General features: G+C 36.4%; 1 protein-coding gene across 5 annotated transcripts in view; it reads left to right on the top strand.

The window, feature by feature from the left end:
• ITSN1 (intersectin 1 (SH3 domain protein)) overlaps nucleotides 1-17,816 on the top strand; it is a 111,893-nt gene that overhangs the window by 54,149 nt on the left and 39,928 nt on the right. For all 5 annotated transcript variants that reach the window (XM_010580378.1, XM_010580379.1, XM_010580377.1 and 2 more), the window contains 6 exons: nucleotides 4,122-4,366; nucleotides 6,011-6,170; nucleotides 7,024-7,229; nucleotides 7,937-8,019; nucleotides 10,207-10,373; nucleotides 17,078-17,123. In XM_010580378.1, coding sequence (XP_010578680.1) covers nucleotides 4,122-4,366; nucleotides 6,011-6,170; nucleotides 7,024-7,229; nucleotides 7,937-8,019; nucleotides 10,207-10,373; nucleotides 17,078-17,123 — 907 coding nt within the window. The remainder of the gene's footprint in view (nucleotides 1-4,121; nucleotides 4,367-6,010; nucleotides 6,171-7,023; nucleotides 7,230-7,936; nucleotides 8,020-10,206; nucleotides 10,374-17,077; nucleotides 17,124-17,816) is intronic.

The following is a 17,816-nucleotide window of genomic DNA, read 5'->3' as shown; positions in this document are numbered from 1 at the left end:
TGGCTTTAATAGATGTATAGCTTGTAAATAGTTTTTACAATGGTGTAATGCAGTTTTACACTGTGCATGAATCTTGAGACCTGTCTTGGTGGAAATGAGGGAGAAGGATGAGGGTTTATTCTGGAAGGAAAAGTATTTGCAAATTTGAGGAGGGCTTTCTTCTACCTGACTTTGCAGTACAAGTTAGTTATCTGTAGCACATACACGTAGGGAGGGCATGGGCTGTATTTTTTTTAATTCTTCCACTTTTTAATTACAGGATTTTTATATATTCTCTTAACTTGGATTTCTGCTTTCTCTGCTTCTTACCTTTCTATGTACTTTAAGTTTCTTTCACTGTAAGCTAGATTGATTTATAATCCTAACTATAACTTAACCAAGCTTTTGTCTGGGAACAATATTCTGAGCCAAGAAAGCATGCCTCTTTCAGGGCTCTGTCTGTTCACGAAGTTAAGTTTCTATTATGTGTATGAATATATGTACATAATGTATGAATTTCTTTTCCTTTGGATAGCTCTTTTACAAAGCAAGTCCTGCTGGCATTTGCTGCTGTTAGGCTCCAGCTTGAAGTAAATGAATGGATTCTGTTGTTGCTGATAATGTTTTATATAATCCATCTTAAATAAACTTAATCATAATTCAGTGAAATACAGGTGAATTATTGAATTACTGAACTGAGCGGCTCTGATAGCAGGAGAACATAAGTTAAACAGGAAGTTCATAAAGAAGCTTCCATATAAAGTCTAAAACAAATTCATAATGATAGTTTCTCATCAGTTTTGTTAGTTATTGATTGTGAGAGTTAGAATGAATGTTCTTTGTATTAGACACATAGACAGCCTCTGTGTAGGTGTAATCAGCATATGGCCTCTGGCCTGAAGAGCTTATATTCAACATTGTAACAGGAATTCCAGTAGTCTCAAAATATCTAGATCAAAAGCCTACAAGTGGAATAGAATTTAAATGGTCATTTAATGGATAGACAGTTGAACAAAACAGATGATGGTACTCTGTTTAGCTTTGATTAAATACTTCTTGTGAGAGTATTAGGGTTTGGCTTCGTATGTAGAGTGAGCATGTACCATAAAACAGGGCTTGTCTTTTTTTGTGCATGCACTGCTGGTGATACACAAGCCATGTCAAAGCGGAGTAGGCCACTACAAAGCCAGCCCTTCTGTTGACAGAGGTACTAACTGGACCTATTGCTTTTGCTGCTGAGTTGTGTTGCTGTTACTCCTGCCACTTGTGTTCAGTTGTCGGAACTAAGTAGTTGCAAGCCATGGCTCTGAAGTATGGTTGAGTAAATAAAAAATGAAACCACACACACTATAATTCACTATTCAGGTGGACATTTAAAGTCTATTTGTGTTTTTGAAAAAATTAATCTGGGATAGTCTGTTGTGGGGACTTGGGGACGGTGGGTGTAAAAATATAAGGAAATTAGAACAAATTAATTTTAAAAAGGTTCAAAGGAATATATTTAAAGTTCCAGTAGTGTACTACAAAAACAGATGCAAATTGTATTTTATATGAAAAACTGAGAAACCAGATATTTTATGAATTATAGAGTTAAAATTATCCTTCAAAGCGCCTTTTCATGAGTATACATAGAAAACTTAATTGGATTGAATAAGCATAAATTTGACTATCCTAATACGCTGTTTTATGAATTATTTTAACATAAAACTGTCTTCTAAAGAGACATTAAATCAATTGTTAAAACCTTTTGGTAGGTTTTTTTTTTTCTCTGCTTGTACAAAACATTTCTTTCTGAAAAATTGCAGTGGTTTCTGTATGACTGTGATTCATTTCAAAGATGGCCTTTTTAGAACATCACCATAACAGATTTTTTGGCTTTTCAGTTGTGATTCTTTTGTATGTTAGTGATTCTAGTTACGACTTGACTAATTGAATGACAGTAGAAACTATGTGACTAATGTTACTGTTCAGATTATTCAACTTGGCATCAGGTGCTGATAATCCATTTCTCCCTCTCTCTCCCAAGATTAACCTGCTGCTGTGACCTTCCATCACCCATAGTGCTGCTTTAACAATCCTATTCAGTGCTGCAGTGGAAATTTTGCTCTGCACTGCAGTAAAACCACATTGAACTGGTCAAGCATGTAGTCTGTTTACCTCTGGGTTTGCTTTGAGTTAGTAGGAACTGAGACAGAATATGGACCCAACAAAAAGCAGAAATAATGGATTGTTTTGCACCAAAAGAGGGGTGTGGGATACAAATCACAATAGGAGGCAGTCAAAAAGTCAACAACTGGCCTAAGGCAAAGTAGTCTATCAGCAGCTCAAACAAGTAGTCCAGGGACAATCAGAGGCAGGTTTGCTGCTTTGGTTTCAGTCACTTCTAGGAAAAAGAATGGTCCCACCTTTAGTGTGAAGAGACTACTTTGCACCATTGCCACAAATAACTTTTTTTTGGCTCTAATTTTTTTTCTTCAAACAAGAAGCTGGTCAGGTTATATTTTGTTAAAATCAATAGAGTGAATTTGTAGGTGCATTTCCAACTGTAGAAGCATCTAGCTCGAGTCACTACTATATGCTATTTTTGTATAATGTCATATACTGGAAACTCTTTTGACTGAAAAGGATACTATTTCTTATTCCTTAGCTCATGAAGCATTCTGTTATCAACAAATCCCTCCCATTGAATATGGATTTTTAGGAAATAGTGTCGGGTGATTTAGAAGTACAAATTTAAGCATCTCTAACTGCTGTACTGTTATCTGCCACAGTCAACTCTTCAGTTATGCTGTCATTTGAAACTCCTAGATATTTTGAAATACTGATTGCTACTGGCCTAAACAGATGAGAGAAATTCTTGCCAAAAAACAGCCACTGTGTAGGGTTGGTCATTTGACTTTTCATGACTGGCCTGGTTTTACTGCTGACTTGACCATTGCTGGGGAATCTGCAGCTGCACATCAGATTGTTGTACAAAGTAGGTGTTATTTACGTGTCAAAGGTGCAAACCCTATGCATATGTAAGGGTTTGCTTGAAAACTGAGATTCTTTTGACCTGTCAAAGAGATTAGATAGCTAGAACACCAAATTTACCAAAATTATTACCAAATACAATTATTGCCTTTTTTCTTCCAAAAAGTTTCTGTAACTGTTGTTGCCTTGGTGGTATTTAGCCACCATATCAATTCACTAGGGGTAGCAATAGTGAATTACTTTTCTTCTGTGGTTCTTGCTGAATGTGGTTAGCTGCAGCTCACAGAATTTAAACTCATCACTTTTACTGAAATACCAGACTAAGGCAGTAGACTATCAATAGAGCTTGGAGAACAAATGTGTGATATGTTTAAGGGAAGTTAACAGGACAGTGTGAAATTTGCAAAATCTTAGCTTAACATGATTATAATAATCAATAAGTAGGAATTAAAATACAGCTGCAAAAATAGCCCTGTTTCATCCTGTCCTTTATGGCTTGGCAAAGACATCGGAGTGAGGGGAAAGAACCGAGGCCTTCAAATTTATGTATGAAAACTTACTGTGGAATTGTTTTGTATAAATACATTAGCAAATCTGTGGATTTGTTTTGTATTGTTTGATGGGTGTTGTTTTTAATATGCTGTGTTTTTTTGTTGTATTTTCTGCAAGAGAAAATCTAGGAAAACTTGTTAAAAACTGCATTTTGTCTTAGTTAAACCAGAAACATTCAATATTTAAGGGATTTCTCTAGAACTCGCTTCTCCCAAGTCTGCTGTACTATGACAGACTTTCAAGCAACTGTTTAAAACCCCATGCTTGGCTTATGCATTAGGACTGAAATAAAACTTTTTTACCTCATCACCAAGAAATCCTTTTGATTTTGGCTTGGGGGAAAAAATAATTTTAAAAGTATTGCAAAGTAGTATTGTGTTGCAAAATGTTCCCTATCTGTTAATAGGCCATAGAAGGAATAGCTGTCAGCATAATCATCCAAAGGTAAATTAAATAACAACAAAAAATTCTACCTAGGTGGAACTTCTATTTGTAATGAAGGTGTCATGTCTCTGTAACTAGAGAAAGTTAATTACTGTGGATGAGATGGATTGTTTTCAGTAAAAATTCCATTTGTATCTTATGTTTCTTAACTTTCTAACTTGATGCGCCTACAGGTGGATGAAAGCCAGACTGGAGAACCAGGATGGCTTGGTGGAGAATTGAAGGGGAAAACTGGATGGTTCCCTGCAAACTATGCAGAGAAAATACCTGAAAATGAAGTTCCAGCTTCTGTAAAGCCAGCAGTTGAGGCAGCTGCTGCACCTAAAGTTTCTGTGCATGAAACCACTACATCACTAGGAACTCCTGCTTCTACAGAGTGTACAACAACTGCCAATAACTGGGCAGACTTCAGTTCAACGTATGTTTGGGTAGTGATTATCATCTTAAATGTGGTGGAGTCCTTTTTAATCAATTTGACTGTGGTGGCAGTTAACACAGAGTAGCTTGTTTGAAGTAAAATATTTTTTCCATAGTAAATAGTTAAAATCGCAGCCTTGTGGAACTTTAACCATGCTCCCATCATATCTGCCTCCAGATATGCCCAGCATATCTGCAGTGGACATCACGAATGTGGACACATTCCTAAGTGAGGATAGTGAAATGGTAGAAATGCCAAGGTGTTCACCTTCCTTCTCTTAAATTAGTTGACACCAATCCTCACTGAAAGTTTCCAACTTGGTTTATGCAAAAAATGTTAATGAGAGTTAACATGAAAAGATGACTTATTAATTTCTTATCACAACATTAATAAGACAGATGCAAGTAGAATATGTGCCCTTCCCTAGATGTCTTGTTAACTCAACTTAATGCTCCATGCAGTATTATCAACCCTATGTAAATGGGGTTGGGTAAGGAATTATCTTACATTTGACCATGTAATACATATTTATAAATTAAAATCTAAATATCTTAGTGCAATATTACAGTACATAATGTGTTCTATTTCAAAATTTTCATCAAATAGGTCACAGTAGCTTTTTCAGTTATTTAAACTTTTTCTGTTTTACTACAAAAAGTCATTTTTCTGAGCTCAAGACTAAGTCTTGAGCTTCCCAGAGATTTCTGGCACATACTGGATTTTATTGTTTTGAATAAATCATACTTTTGACAAAGCTGTTTCTAACCTAGGTGGATAATGCATGCTTTCATGCTTTTCATAAAAATTAATATTCCGTTTCAATACAAAGTGAGTCCCAGAGCATTTATACTAATACTACTGTCCTTGACATGATATAGGGGTTAGGGATAGTTGTGGCCTTTGGACACTATTACAGTCTAGGTGAACAATAATTGATTACTCCAACTGATAGCAGAAGCAACAGGCAAAGGAAACTTAGGTTTAAGACAGGTGCTTTGTTTACACTCCTAGAGTTTGGGGGATTTTGTTCATTTAAGTGGGTATTTGGAGGCAGAGATGTGGATTATGAGATTTAGTAGACATTTTAAAGGACAAAAGATAACGTAAAAAGGGTAAGAGGTTGCAGAAAACTCTGAAGAGTTGAAAGAAGTCAGTAGGAAATAATTTTAAGCAAAAGAAAAAAGGTAAGGATTTGAATGAGAAGCAGCAAAATGGTGTGTAAGGGAAAGGGATGTGAGAGGTCAGTGACGTGCAGGTGTGAAGATTTTAAACCAGTTTTGAAGAAAATGATGATTTTGTTTTTTTCTTTTAAGTTACCTCTTTCCACTGTGTATAATATAGACTGCACTATGTGGACTTCTGTGTATTGGGACACAGCTAAGAAATGAAACTAAATTACAGGAACAGCTGGCCTTAAGTAGCGAGGACAAGCAAATGTATTTAGAGATTGCCTTGTTAAGATAATTTTATTGTTAGCCTATATTTGATTGCAGTACTTCCACCTGAGAGTTATGATGCTCATGGATTATTCAATTGAAAGAAATTAACCTAGAATGTAGAATTTTTTTTCTGCATAATCTTCCTGCATGAGTGTTTTTATTCAATTGAAAACAGTAGGAATTGCATCATTCTCTTTTTTTTCAGATGGCCTACAAACACTAGTGAGAAACCAGAGACTGATAACTGGGATGCCTGGGCAGCTCAGCCATCTTTGACTGTTCCGAGTGCAGGGCAGCTGCGGCAGCGATCAGCCTTCACTCCTGCTACTGTTACAGGATCATCTCCCTCTCCTGTCTTGGGTCAGGTGAGCGCCTATATTCATTAAAACTGTTCTGACACAGCACAAACGTTTGGAAAGCAAAGTATGAACATTGACCATGCATTAAAACAGTCCCCTGAGATAGGTAAGCTATTTCAGTTTGGAGTGATGAACAGGTAGTGTACCTCCATTTGCAAAATCTGTGGCAGAATTTAACAAGAAGCAGTTTCTGTTCTGCTATTCTTTGCTGGCTTTTTTAGACTTTGGTGGTCCAGTCTTCATGTTTTGGCAGGATGCCAGTTTTGAGTCACTTCCTTGGAACTTTCCTGAATCACATGACAATAACCTTCACTCCAAAGTGGATTATGTAGTTAAGTAGAGTAGCAATGGCAAAGCTTCACATCAGATGATTTCCGTCCATCTGTTAAGGCATTTCGTTTTCCTCAACTGAACAACATACTGTTTTGTAAGTTAATGTGTTCTGAAAAATGCTAAATATCTTAGTGTCTTAGAGAAAAAAAAAAGTTGGAATGCACAATGAATAACTTGCAGCAAAACATCATCTTCCATTAAGTTTACTTTAAGTCCTGCCAAAATAGCTTCATGAAGGTTTATTACATGTATATCTTAGTTGTAAAACTTTATTTAACTTGTTAAGCAAAACCTCAGATAATCTTGCATTGTATTGATTATGTGTTAGGAGATAGAAATCTAGGAGGACTATAAATGTTTCTGGTATTACTTTGTAAGTTTCATTGATGCTACTTTATACAGTTGAGGGAGAGTCTGTATTTTGTTGCTATGTAAGTGGCATAAGAGTATAATTCCTTAAGCAGCTTTCTTTATGAAAGGTGGTGCATGACAGACTTCTCTCTCTTTTTTTTTAAAATTTCATTAGGGTGAAAAAGTGGAGGGGCTTCAAGCACAGGCTTTGTATCCTTGGAGAGCGAAAAAAGACAACCACCTTAATTTCAACAAAAATGATATCATCACAGTTTTGGAGCAGCAAGATATGTGGTGGTTTGGAGAGGTTCAAGGACAAAAGGGGTGGTTTCCTAAATCATATGTGAAGCTTATTTCAGGCCCAATTAGGAAGTCAACGAGGTATTTTATTTGCTTTTACTGTACTTTACTTCTATACTATAATAGTTAAATAAATATGAAGAGTTGCACACTTGAATTTTAAAGTTTAGAATCTACTCTGTAAAAATGCTTTTTTTATATGACTCTCTTCTGAGGATTATGACTTCCAGCCCTGGAAATTCATGTAAGAAATAAGAAAACTGTCCTCAGTTCTCCTTGGGTCACGCATCACCAACAAAAGATCTAAAGGTTAATGAACGGTCTTAATTTTATGTGACTTGCAACTGAAAAATTAGTGTATTGGATTTTATTAATTACAGCTATGTAAGTCATAGCTTATCTTTCCCTAATATAAAAAGGTATACCTCAAAACTTAATCACTTATTACTCTTGAAAGATGAAACAATCAAAATCTGGTTCTGTGTAATGTGAAGGCAATGTTAACAGTAGTAATACAAATGAGAATGATTTTAGATTTTTTTATTTTTTTTTTTTTCTCTGAGGGAGAAGAGGAGGTGCAGAAACTTGTGTATATAAGGCAGTTACCTAAATGTGACCGTGACTGGCCATTGTACTTAAAAGCTTTTATTTGCACATTTACTGTCTCTTCTTTTAAAATGTAGGGAATTTCTTATAGATGCATATGTATTTTTTAGTTTTTAAATATAATAATAAAAATTTTTCTGAAGAGACTTAATTTCTTAAATAACCATTATTTTCTTCTAAAGCATGGATTCTGGTTCCTCAGAAAGTCCTGCTAGTCTGAAAAGAGTAGCATCACCAGCAACAAAAGCAGCTATATCAGGTGAAGGTAAGCATTTCAGACAGAATGGCATTAATAGTACTTTACTATGTAATTAAATAGAATAAGACTGCTTATTACCCAGAAACAAGCTTAGAATCAGATCTTAGTGTTTTAAGATCACCCCTGTTAAAACTGAAGTGCAAATCAGTTTGCCTCTAGAATGATTTAAAATTATTATAGTAAGAATTTATATATGTTGTGTATATAGAAGAAATAATTTCACATGCCATTAAAATATCTTCTGTAGTTTGTACTTTTTCTTGTATAAATATTTTGGTAACAATTCCTGATCTGGAATGGGTTTCTGCAGAGGGCCAAATAAGCACATCTGTACATGTACTTCATTTATGTCAGGAATTATTTATTATTAATGTCTCAATTTCACCCAAAGCTCATTTCCAATGTTTCATTAAAGCTCTTAATTAAAGAAATTACAATGAGTTATATAATGTTGTGATCCTTATGGTCAAGGCTACTCCTCCGTTTTAAAGGAGCCTGGGGCACAGACAGATAATTGTCAGGCCTCTGAAGGCCTTTAAAAGACTTGCATTCCTGGCTGTTACCGCCCTTCAGCTGCAGGTTAGGTCTCCACGGGAGCTGTGTTAACAGACTGTGTGGGCACCCTTAATCTACTTCAGTACAGAGTCAGCTAGGTTAATTTAAATCGCAGTCAGAGTAAATCAATGAATCTAAGTATGGGTTACAAATGAACATTTGTATATAATCACTACAGCACACCTTAAGTTTTTAAACTACAATTGTACATACAATTTTAAGTGAAAGAGTCTCTTTTGGTTACCGATGTATTTAATTTGCCACTGGCATGAGCACTACAGAAATTAAAAGGAGGGAATTGTAGATCCATGTAACAAGGAAGGTGAGATAATCAGTTATTTCAAAACACAACTAGTTTTGCTCACTATATATTTGAGGAAAAGCAATTGTAGAAATGCTAAGTCTTTTTTGTAAAGTATGGGATATCTCAGGCTATATGTTTGTATTAAAAAGGAGCACAACTTTTTGATAAAACATTTCAAAAAAGCTGTATTTTTAAGAAATAATAAAGCATGGGTTTAGCATCTTCTGTTACATTTAAAGGATTTAAGAAAAATTCCATATGTATAGCATACATTATGATCATTAATGTGTGTGTTCACGTGTATGTGCATACAAACAGATGTGTGTGTTCTTCAGCTGCCATTATTAGACAAACCATGTCTTAGCTTTCATTAAGGATAGTAATTGTGGTTTGAATTCTTGCTGAACTTCCCCAAGGTAAGCTTTTTCGTCAGATTTAGTGTTCAAGCAAATAGAACAATTGCCAGCTGCAGGGGAACACTTGAATGTATTTGTTACGTATGCATGAAAGTCTTCCTGAAATATTGTGAACTGCTCTTAGGTCCAGAGCTAGTCCTAGAAGCAGAGGATATATCATCTTCAGAAATTTGTTTTGTGCCCATATAAAGCGTGATAATGCTCAGTTAAATAAGGGTGTATCAAGTTGTATAGAAAATGTTACTGAATTGTCTGAAATTCTTCTTTGTAATAATTTGTGTAAAAATTTTTCATGTAGTTCTGTGACTGAATTATGCATTGCAGTTCTCAACATCAGTCTACTCTAGTGTTTTTGCACTTGAATACTAAGTAGTTGACTGTATTTTAACAAAACAGAACACATTCCGGCTTTGTTTTAACATTTCCCAGCCATCTGTTGCGTAAGATGCAATGAGATGTGTGCCCTTCATGCAAAGCTTCAAGTAATGAAAGAATTCATTGTATACGAGAGCCAAACAGCCTATGTAAAATGAAGACCGTATCTACAGATATTTGGATACTGACACTTTCCATCCCCAAGACTGAAAATTCTAGTCATCAGCACAAAACAGAAAACATTGAGAAACATATTTTCAGAGTAGTTTCTGATGCAAATTAATAATTTATGTACATTTTAATTGTAGTAGTAAATTATTTTACCAAAAAGTAATCTCCCAGAAGCAGTGTTTTGCTAGATTGTATTTAGTTCTGATAGATAGCATTTTATGCATTAAAAATTGAGGTTTCTATGAATAGTAATTAATAAATTTGTCTTCTATCTAGCCTGTGGATAGACTATATTCTACTCGTTAGGTTTTGCAAACGATAATCAAGCAGTTTATCAAGTGTTTTCCCATGTTCTGTGTTTCCCTCTTACAGAGTATATTGCTATGTATACTTACGAGAGTTCTGAACAAGGAGACCTAACTTTTCAACAAGGTGATATGATTCTTGTGACAAAGAAAGATGGCGACTGGTGGACAGGAACACTGGGTGATAAATCAGGAGTTTTCCCATCTAATTATGTGAGACTCAAAGATTCTGAGGTAGAGACATATTGAAATGTTATAAAATTGAGCTGGGGGAGGTATGTTTTATTTGGTGTTGTAGTGATAGTTTCAAGTCAGTGGATCATAAGGGAATTAAAAATATTTTGCAGTTTTACTGAATGTGATATTGGAAAGGGGAAACAATAATAGTTGCATTTTACAACATAATGTCGTAAATAACTTTGTGCATCGTATATTAAAATGAATTTTGCATATGTTAACTATTAACTTGGCAGTTTTGTAGACGCAAATCAGAATAGCTATTACTACTTTGTTCCCCAGGTGAGTTTTTAATGACTGAGTTGTATCTTACTGCCTTTATTTTTAAAAAAAGATATAGAGAGTGATATTTCAGTCTATTATCTTTTATTTTTTCCCCTATCATTGTTTTCTTGCAATCAAGGGGAACAATTTCACAACAAAACTTAGCTAACTACTATATTTATTTGAAATCTCTTCACTGAATAATAGAGGTTCTGTTTCATCTGTTTTTTATCCTGGAATAATCCGATAGAACATGTCTGTATTAAATTTTTTTTCTTTCTTTTTAGGCATTCTAAAGAAAGATGTTTTCTCATTTACATTCCTCATCTGTTTGACAGGATAATTAATCTACTAGTAGGAATTAGCTTAGAGTCATAGTTGAATATAATATTAATCTCTTGATGAGAAGGAGTTCCTATTTATGTCTCTAAGAATAAGAGAGGTTTGAAAAGTAAATAAGTAAAAATTACTGTATTTTTAGAAATCTAGGTGGTAAGTCTTTTTCCACAAGTCTTGAATTCTGTGTGTATGTGATACAACTCAATGAAAGACTGTGTCTGCAATATAGAGCTTGAGCAAAGTCACTTAAAATTATTTCTGTTGATGGAAAAGCTGAAGAATAAAACCTGCAGTGACATATGTAGCTGTAGAAAGGCTTTATATAATAAATTTCTAGATAGTGAAGAAATTTCAATAACATCCTCTGAGACAGGATTAAAAAAAAATTTGTTGTTAATGATATTTAGTATTGCAGTCCTTGGGAGAAATAGTACGGTGGTATTGCTTTCAGAAACACTTTAGATACTTTTTTCATCTATATTTTACATCATGTAACAATTTTCTTCAATCCCTAGCACTACTAGTTCGAAAACTAATCAGTCTTACATTGGAGAAGTCCTGTCCCGGTTTTGATTAGTTGTTCCCTTGGTTTGTGAGGTACAAACTGTACCTCACAGTACACATTAAGACTAGTTTCATAGAACAGAATCATAGAATCATTTAGGTTGGAAAAAGACCTTTAAGATCATTGAGTCCAATCACAATCCTAACCACTAAACCATGTCTCTAAGCACATCTATGCTCCAGGGATGGTGACTCAACTCAGGGCAGCCTGTTCCAATGCTTGACAACCCTTTCAGTGAAGACATTTTTCCTAATATCCAGTCTAAACCTCCCCTGGTGTATCTTGAGGCCATTTCCTCTCATCCTATCACTTGCTACTTGGGAGAAGAGACCGACACCCACGTCACTACAACCTCCTTTCAGGTAGTTGTAGAGAGCAATACGGTCTCCCCTCAGCCTCTTTTTATCCAGACTAAACAGCCCCGGTTCCCTCAGCCGCTCCTCCTAAGACTTGTGCTCCAGGCCCCTCACCAGCTTGGTTGCCCTTCTCTGGACACGCTCCAGCACCTCAATGTCTTTCTCATAGTGAGGGGCCCAAAACTGAACACAGCACTCGAGGTGCGGCCTCACCAGTGCCGAGTACAGGGGAACAACCACCTCCCTGCTCCTGCTGGCCGCACTATTTCTGATACAAAATGATCACGTGTAACCCATTCTAAGTGAGCACAAGTATGGTCCTACCTGCCCCAAATTTGCTGCCACTATCTTTCATCTGACCTGTTAATAAGCCAGTTCAGGACACTAAGCAGGGCAGAAAACTAGTCTAGCAGAAGTAATACATGCTTTGAAGATGGTACCCTGAGTCAGCTCAGCAAGGGTTAGAAAAATGTCAGTACAAGTGAGGCAAGATTGCCTCAGTGTTGGCTTAGATTAGCTTGAGCTGGTTTTGAACTGCATTCTTAGCGCGTTTTTGTGTTAAATACTTCATTTTAGAAGCAAAACATCATACCTTACGTTTAGTATGTGGTTTGGGATATGCCTGTGCTCATTCTTATCTTTCAGTTACGTCAAATCTAGTGACTATGGAGCAGCAGATAAAGTTAGATCAGGTCCCAGATTAGAAGAGGAGTACTTAATGGTTCAGTTAGTGGAAGCATTGTAGCTGTAGCACTATGGAACCCATTGCAGCAGGCTAGCTTGTCTTTTTGATGATTAGAGTAAATTTTGTACAGTAGTAAGTTGTGGTGTTAGGCAGGGTATAGGTTTACCCTGACAACAGAGCTTAGTGAGAGTCCAGACAAGAAGTTCTGAACTTTCTGTCCCCAAGTCTAGCAGTGGAGGTGTTTGTGAGTCTGTATCAGGGAATTTACCTGGTTAAGAACAGCATTCCTTTTTGCAGTCCAGGATGTGGATTATAGTTCAGCCTTGCCAATAATTCTTCTCATACATCAAAAAGATGGTGGCTTGCCCCACGCAGGTACAGGAACAAGATTACAGATAATTGCCTAACCTGTGGAATATCTTGTGATCATGAAACTGTGCCCTAAGTCTCTTTATATAACCTGTAAGTTTGTATTGTAGTTGATGAGTGGGAACTTGCACTGTCAGCCTCCTAAAACCCTGTGAGGCCTGTTTCATAGGTAGATAGTAATAGTTGCTAATTAGTTACTTAGCCTCAGCTACATTCTTGTTAGTAATGTTAAGTTCCTTTGAACTTTTGTGAAGGAACTCGTTTTGTTTTCCCTTAAGATATTCTTAACAGAGTTTAGTCTCAAAACCTGGGAATTTATATTCAGATGTGCAGAGCTGTCTTTTGTGTGCCTTTAAGGACTGGATGCTTGTCCTGTCTGGTAAGAGACAGGCACACATATTGACAAATCTTCTTTGTAGAGAACTCAGAAATAGACATTTAATACTGAAAACTATTAGAGAAGTCAATTTGATGTTTCCCTGATCTCAGCTTGTCTGGGGCTGAAACAGCTAAGTGCAGTTCATCAAAAAGTGCTCCAACTGCCCTTTTTGCTGGTGAAAATCACATCTTCAGATAAAATCTTGATGAGAGAGGGAGGAAAAAGCACAGAGCTCATGGAGATCTTGATATCCGGGATGCTTATTTTCATAAAGTGATTCATATGCCCTGCAGGACATATTTCTTGTTCCAAGTGGATAATTGCCATTACACGTACAGGGTTTTGCTATTCAGCTTGTTCACAGAGCCAGTTTTTACAAAGGATTTCACAATAGTGGCTGTCTGTTAACTTTCAGATATGCCGCTGTGCTTGGACAGCTGGCTGATTGTGGAAAATGTTGCTAAAAGAGTAAATTAATTTAATAGTTAGTCACTGTTAACTTAGGCCTTAAGAAAAAGTAAGGCAGTGCTGGTCTTTGAACAGCAGGCATAGAGTTTATAGAAATGGTTGTAAGCCTCAAAATGTCAATGGTTTATACATCAGAAGACTTTTTTTTGAATCTGTTCTTCTGTACCTAGTCCCAGGCTACCCATTCACCTCAAGTTCCTAAATTAAACTATTTCCTGTTCCTTAAAGTTTCTACTTATTAACAGTGTGAAAGTCTTTGTTCTTCAAATAAACGATGACACTGGTTCATGTTCCATTCTCAGAGTTTTCATTAGGTTGAGGTAGATGGATACAGATCTGTAACAGGTTTTTAATCTACCCTGCCTTTCTTGAGCCTGGTGATAATTACCTCTCCATAAGGTATGGAGCTCATATGGTGGCCTTGGAAACTCAAAAATTTAGATGCCTGTAGTTACAAAACTCTGCATAAATGTTCAGAAATAGTAACAGTCTGAATGTATTTAATCTGGATTCTAAGGGTCTTGCTGTACAACACAGTTGTCAGGTCTACTGCTGTGTTTTATTAAATTAACAAAGCCAGTTCTGCTCTACGGTTTCAAGAGACTTGTCACAAAATATTCTCAGATGCACTTAGTGTCTCAGGTGTGCAAAAGGGAAATAGAATGGGGTATGTCCTCTTAACAGAAAGAATAGAAACTATTTCTCCAACTACTGAGTAGGCCAGAAGTTGGGTCTATCTTAAATGCATTATTTATTAATTTAGTTATTTATTGAAGTACTGCAGGACTTCTCTATGTATTTCTCCTGGTTTTTTACCAAGGCTTCAGAGAATCATCAAACAGAATTCAGACTCAGTCTGGTCAAGGTGATTTTGAAGCTTCTCTCTTAAAATAATCTCTATATGTTTACCAGTTAACTGTAAAGATACAGTGTCACAGCCTGTTTTATCTGTCCATATGCTCCTAATCTGGCAACTTGGATGTTGACTAAGTGATATTTTGAAGGAGTGTGTTCTCTGAAGGTCCAAACACTTGTTCGCTATTGAGGAGGAGAGAGGGTGTTTCTCTGCCAGAAAAACTTTCCAAAGCAGAATTAATTCCTGGTATTACTGTATCAGTGCCAGTTGCCACCTTTGGTTCCACACCTTTTAATCTTCCCTACTTGGGACTGTTGATTGACTTGCAGTGACTCTGTCTGGACCATCTTCTTCTTGTCCCCAGGCCTAAACTTAGTCTTTGTATCTGATCTCTGCATGATGCTTTCCTATTTCACTCTTTTTGTTAATAGAGGTCACAGTGGTTGTAGAGAAAGTTGGAGAACTGAAGAGAAGGAAAAGAACGTAGGGAAAAAAGGAAGATTTGCTGGTCTTGTAGAAAGTAACTATAATCAGTCCTTTACAATGACAAGAAGGTAGCACTGAGACAGTGGTATCCAAGTATCATTTAACTTAAAGTATCCACTTGCCACAGTCCTTCCCAACATTTAAGTTGCAAAATGTCAAGGCAAAGTGTGGTGTACTAGACGCATGTAAGCTGCTTTGGTGCCAAATAAAAAAAAATAAAAAAAAATTCTTCCCATCCCCACTCTTATCTTCCAATACCAGTTACAGCTTTTGAGGCAGGCAATGCCAACTCTGCTGGGTTTTCTGGTGTTATTAGGTGGGGTTGGCTTGACTAATACAGTGTTGTGAGGTGCTATAGTTCAGTCTGAAAGATCAGGCTTCTTTACCAGCTTTTCTGAAAGGTGTTCAAAACGTGGATGTCTTAGAGCAGCTATGTAATCTTTAAGACATATTGAAGATCTAACTAATAATCTATTTGTAGAGGCATTCAAAACGAATACACATTTTTAATGGCCCTGTTCTCTCAGTTATTTAACTAGTTTAGTTACTCCTTATATTGCTTTCTGCCAGAATACCCAAGTTCTCAAAGCATCAAGTTAATATGGAGAATATTGAGGATGAAACTGCTCTTTTCTGTAGAGGAATTAGGATTCTGTGAAAACCTTCAGGTCATTTGATGGTAGGCTCCGTGTGTGTAAGGAGGATCCTAAAGGAGTAGTTGAGGGGGGGTGGAAGTGTTGTGAGCCTTGCTTTGAAGGCAAGAGGATATTTATGGTTATTCAACATTTCTGACCAAAGTATAGTTTAGATTTGTTATGTTGCTGTTATCCATATCAACCATGTTTATTGTAGAAGATAAGACTGGCAGTGTACTGGGAAGAAACTGAAATAATTATTTAGGGGGCAGGGGGAAGCTGTCCTAGACAGGGATGGTGACTAAAGGGGTTGGAAGATGACTGAGGAAGGGAGGCGTGCAAGGGGCAGAGTTGAGACCACACACTGGTTTGAATACTCTAATTGCATGTATATCAGTAGACCTGTGAGTGCATTAAAAATAAATAAATAAAGATATATCTTCCCAAATAACCAGTGGCCTCAAGGGAAAAGATTTTTATTTATTTATTTTTAAGGAAGATAACTTTGAGTTCATAAATTATGAAAGCTTTTAATGTTAAATTTAATCTTTCAGTATCGCTGTTTTCCTGTACATAACTGAACAGATTTCACTGCTTGCTGCATTTCTTGTGGCTGGTCAAAGGCTTTTCTTGCAAATCTCTTGGCCTGAATGATGTTCATCCCTCATCTCACCCCATCTAGGTTGAGAGGAAATAGCTATAGATAGATATCACCTTGCTATTCAGTGTTCTATGGTCTCACTTGGGCACGAACATGGTGGTGGCGCTTTTACTACTGCAACACACACCACCTACTCATCTTAAAGATGCAGTGACTATACTGAGTATGCTAATGTGCCGTATGAGAAATTTTAGAATCATATGGACAGTATTGAAATAATTGTGTCCAGTTAGTTTTTTAGGCATATTTGCAATCCAGCTATTTGTAGAGTTGGAAACTACTGTTGTTGTTTTAACTTGACAGTGTTCACATTCTGTAGATACACAGTTACAATTCGAATGCTATATGATTTGGAATTACACTGGTATTTGCAGTCCCTAAAAGGAAGAAAAGTTCAGGAAAGAAGTCTACATGTTTGTATAGTTAGTTATCCACTTTCATACACTGCTTGGTATTTATTCCTGTATATTAATTGCCATCTAAAATATTAAGGGTTTCTATAAGAATAGAATCTTCCTGTGAGCGTTTTTTTACTTATATGCTTGTTTAGTGTGTCAAAGTGAAGCATAGTAAAACTTTTTCATATACTGGAGAAATAAATATGAGCGCTTAACTTACATCTTACTTTCTATTTCAAGGCTTCTGGAGCAGCAGGAAAAACAGGAAGCTTAGGGAAGAAACCTGGTGAGTCGTATATTGTGACAGCACCTTATATCTGTTCTTAAGTACTTAAGTTCATTGGCAACAAAGTCTTTTCCATGAAAATATGTTATGTATGCTCTTGGTCATTTTGTAGTAATTTGCACTAATGAAAACCGTTGTCTATAATAAAATAATGCATAATCTGTCAATCATTCTGTCTAGCATGCATCAGTCACTAAATAGCATGTAGCTAGAAAGTAAAAATCTGCTTGCTCAAAAATGAACGTAAACTTCATGATATATTGCCTACAATCATAGAAAGCCTACAAAAAGGCCAAGTTTGCCAGTGCCTCTGAAAATGGAAGTACACATTCTTACCCTGTGGTTTTGCAGCAGTTTGACTGGAATGCTACACAATATGGTATACAGACTCTGTGAGCTCTTGTGCCTGCTTCTCATATACCTTGTATCCATGCTGTATAGCTTATGGCCTGTCAAGCCTGGTCATATTGCAGAAGATTATGTTGCAGGTTACTTTTTGGCTAGAAAGGGGTCCCCTGGCTCTTGGGGTGGTAAGGGCTGTCCTTCCAAACAGCCATTGTATTTCCAAAGATCATTAGAAAAGTGCATTCTCTGCCACTGGCAGGCATTTGTAAACTTTCCAGAAGACACCTCTTTTTTCCCACTGGCGTATTTATTTGCTTTTGTACCAAAGAGATGAGTTTGCATTGAGCT

Source organism: Haliaeetus leucocephalus, unplaced genomic scaffold (assembly GCF_000737465.1).
Source record: "Haliaeetus leucocephalus isolate CR32 unplaced genomic scaffold, Haliaeetus_leucocephalus-4.0 Scaffold702, whole genome shotgun sequence".
Classification (NCBI taxonomy): Eukaryota; Metazoa; Chordata; class Aves; order Accipitriformes; family Accipitridae; genus Haliaeetus; species Haliaeetus leucocephalus.
This window is presented reverse-complemented; position numbering and strand designations above follow the sequence as displayed.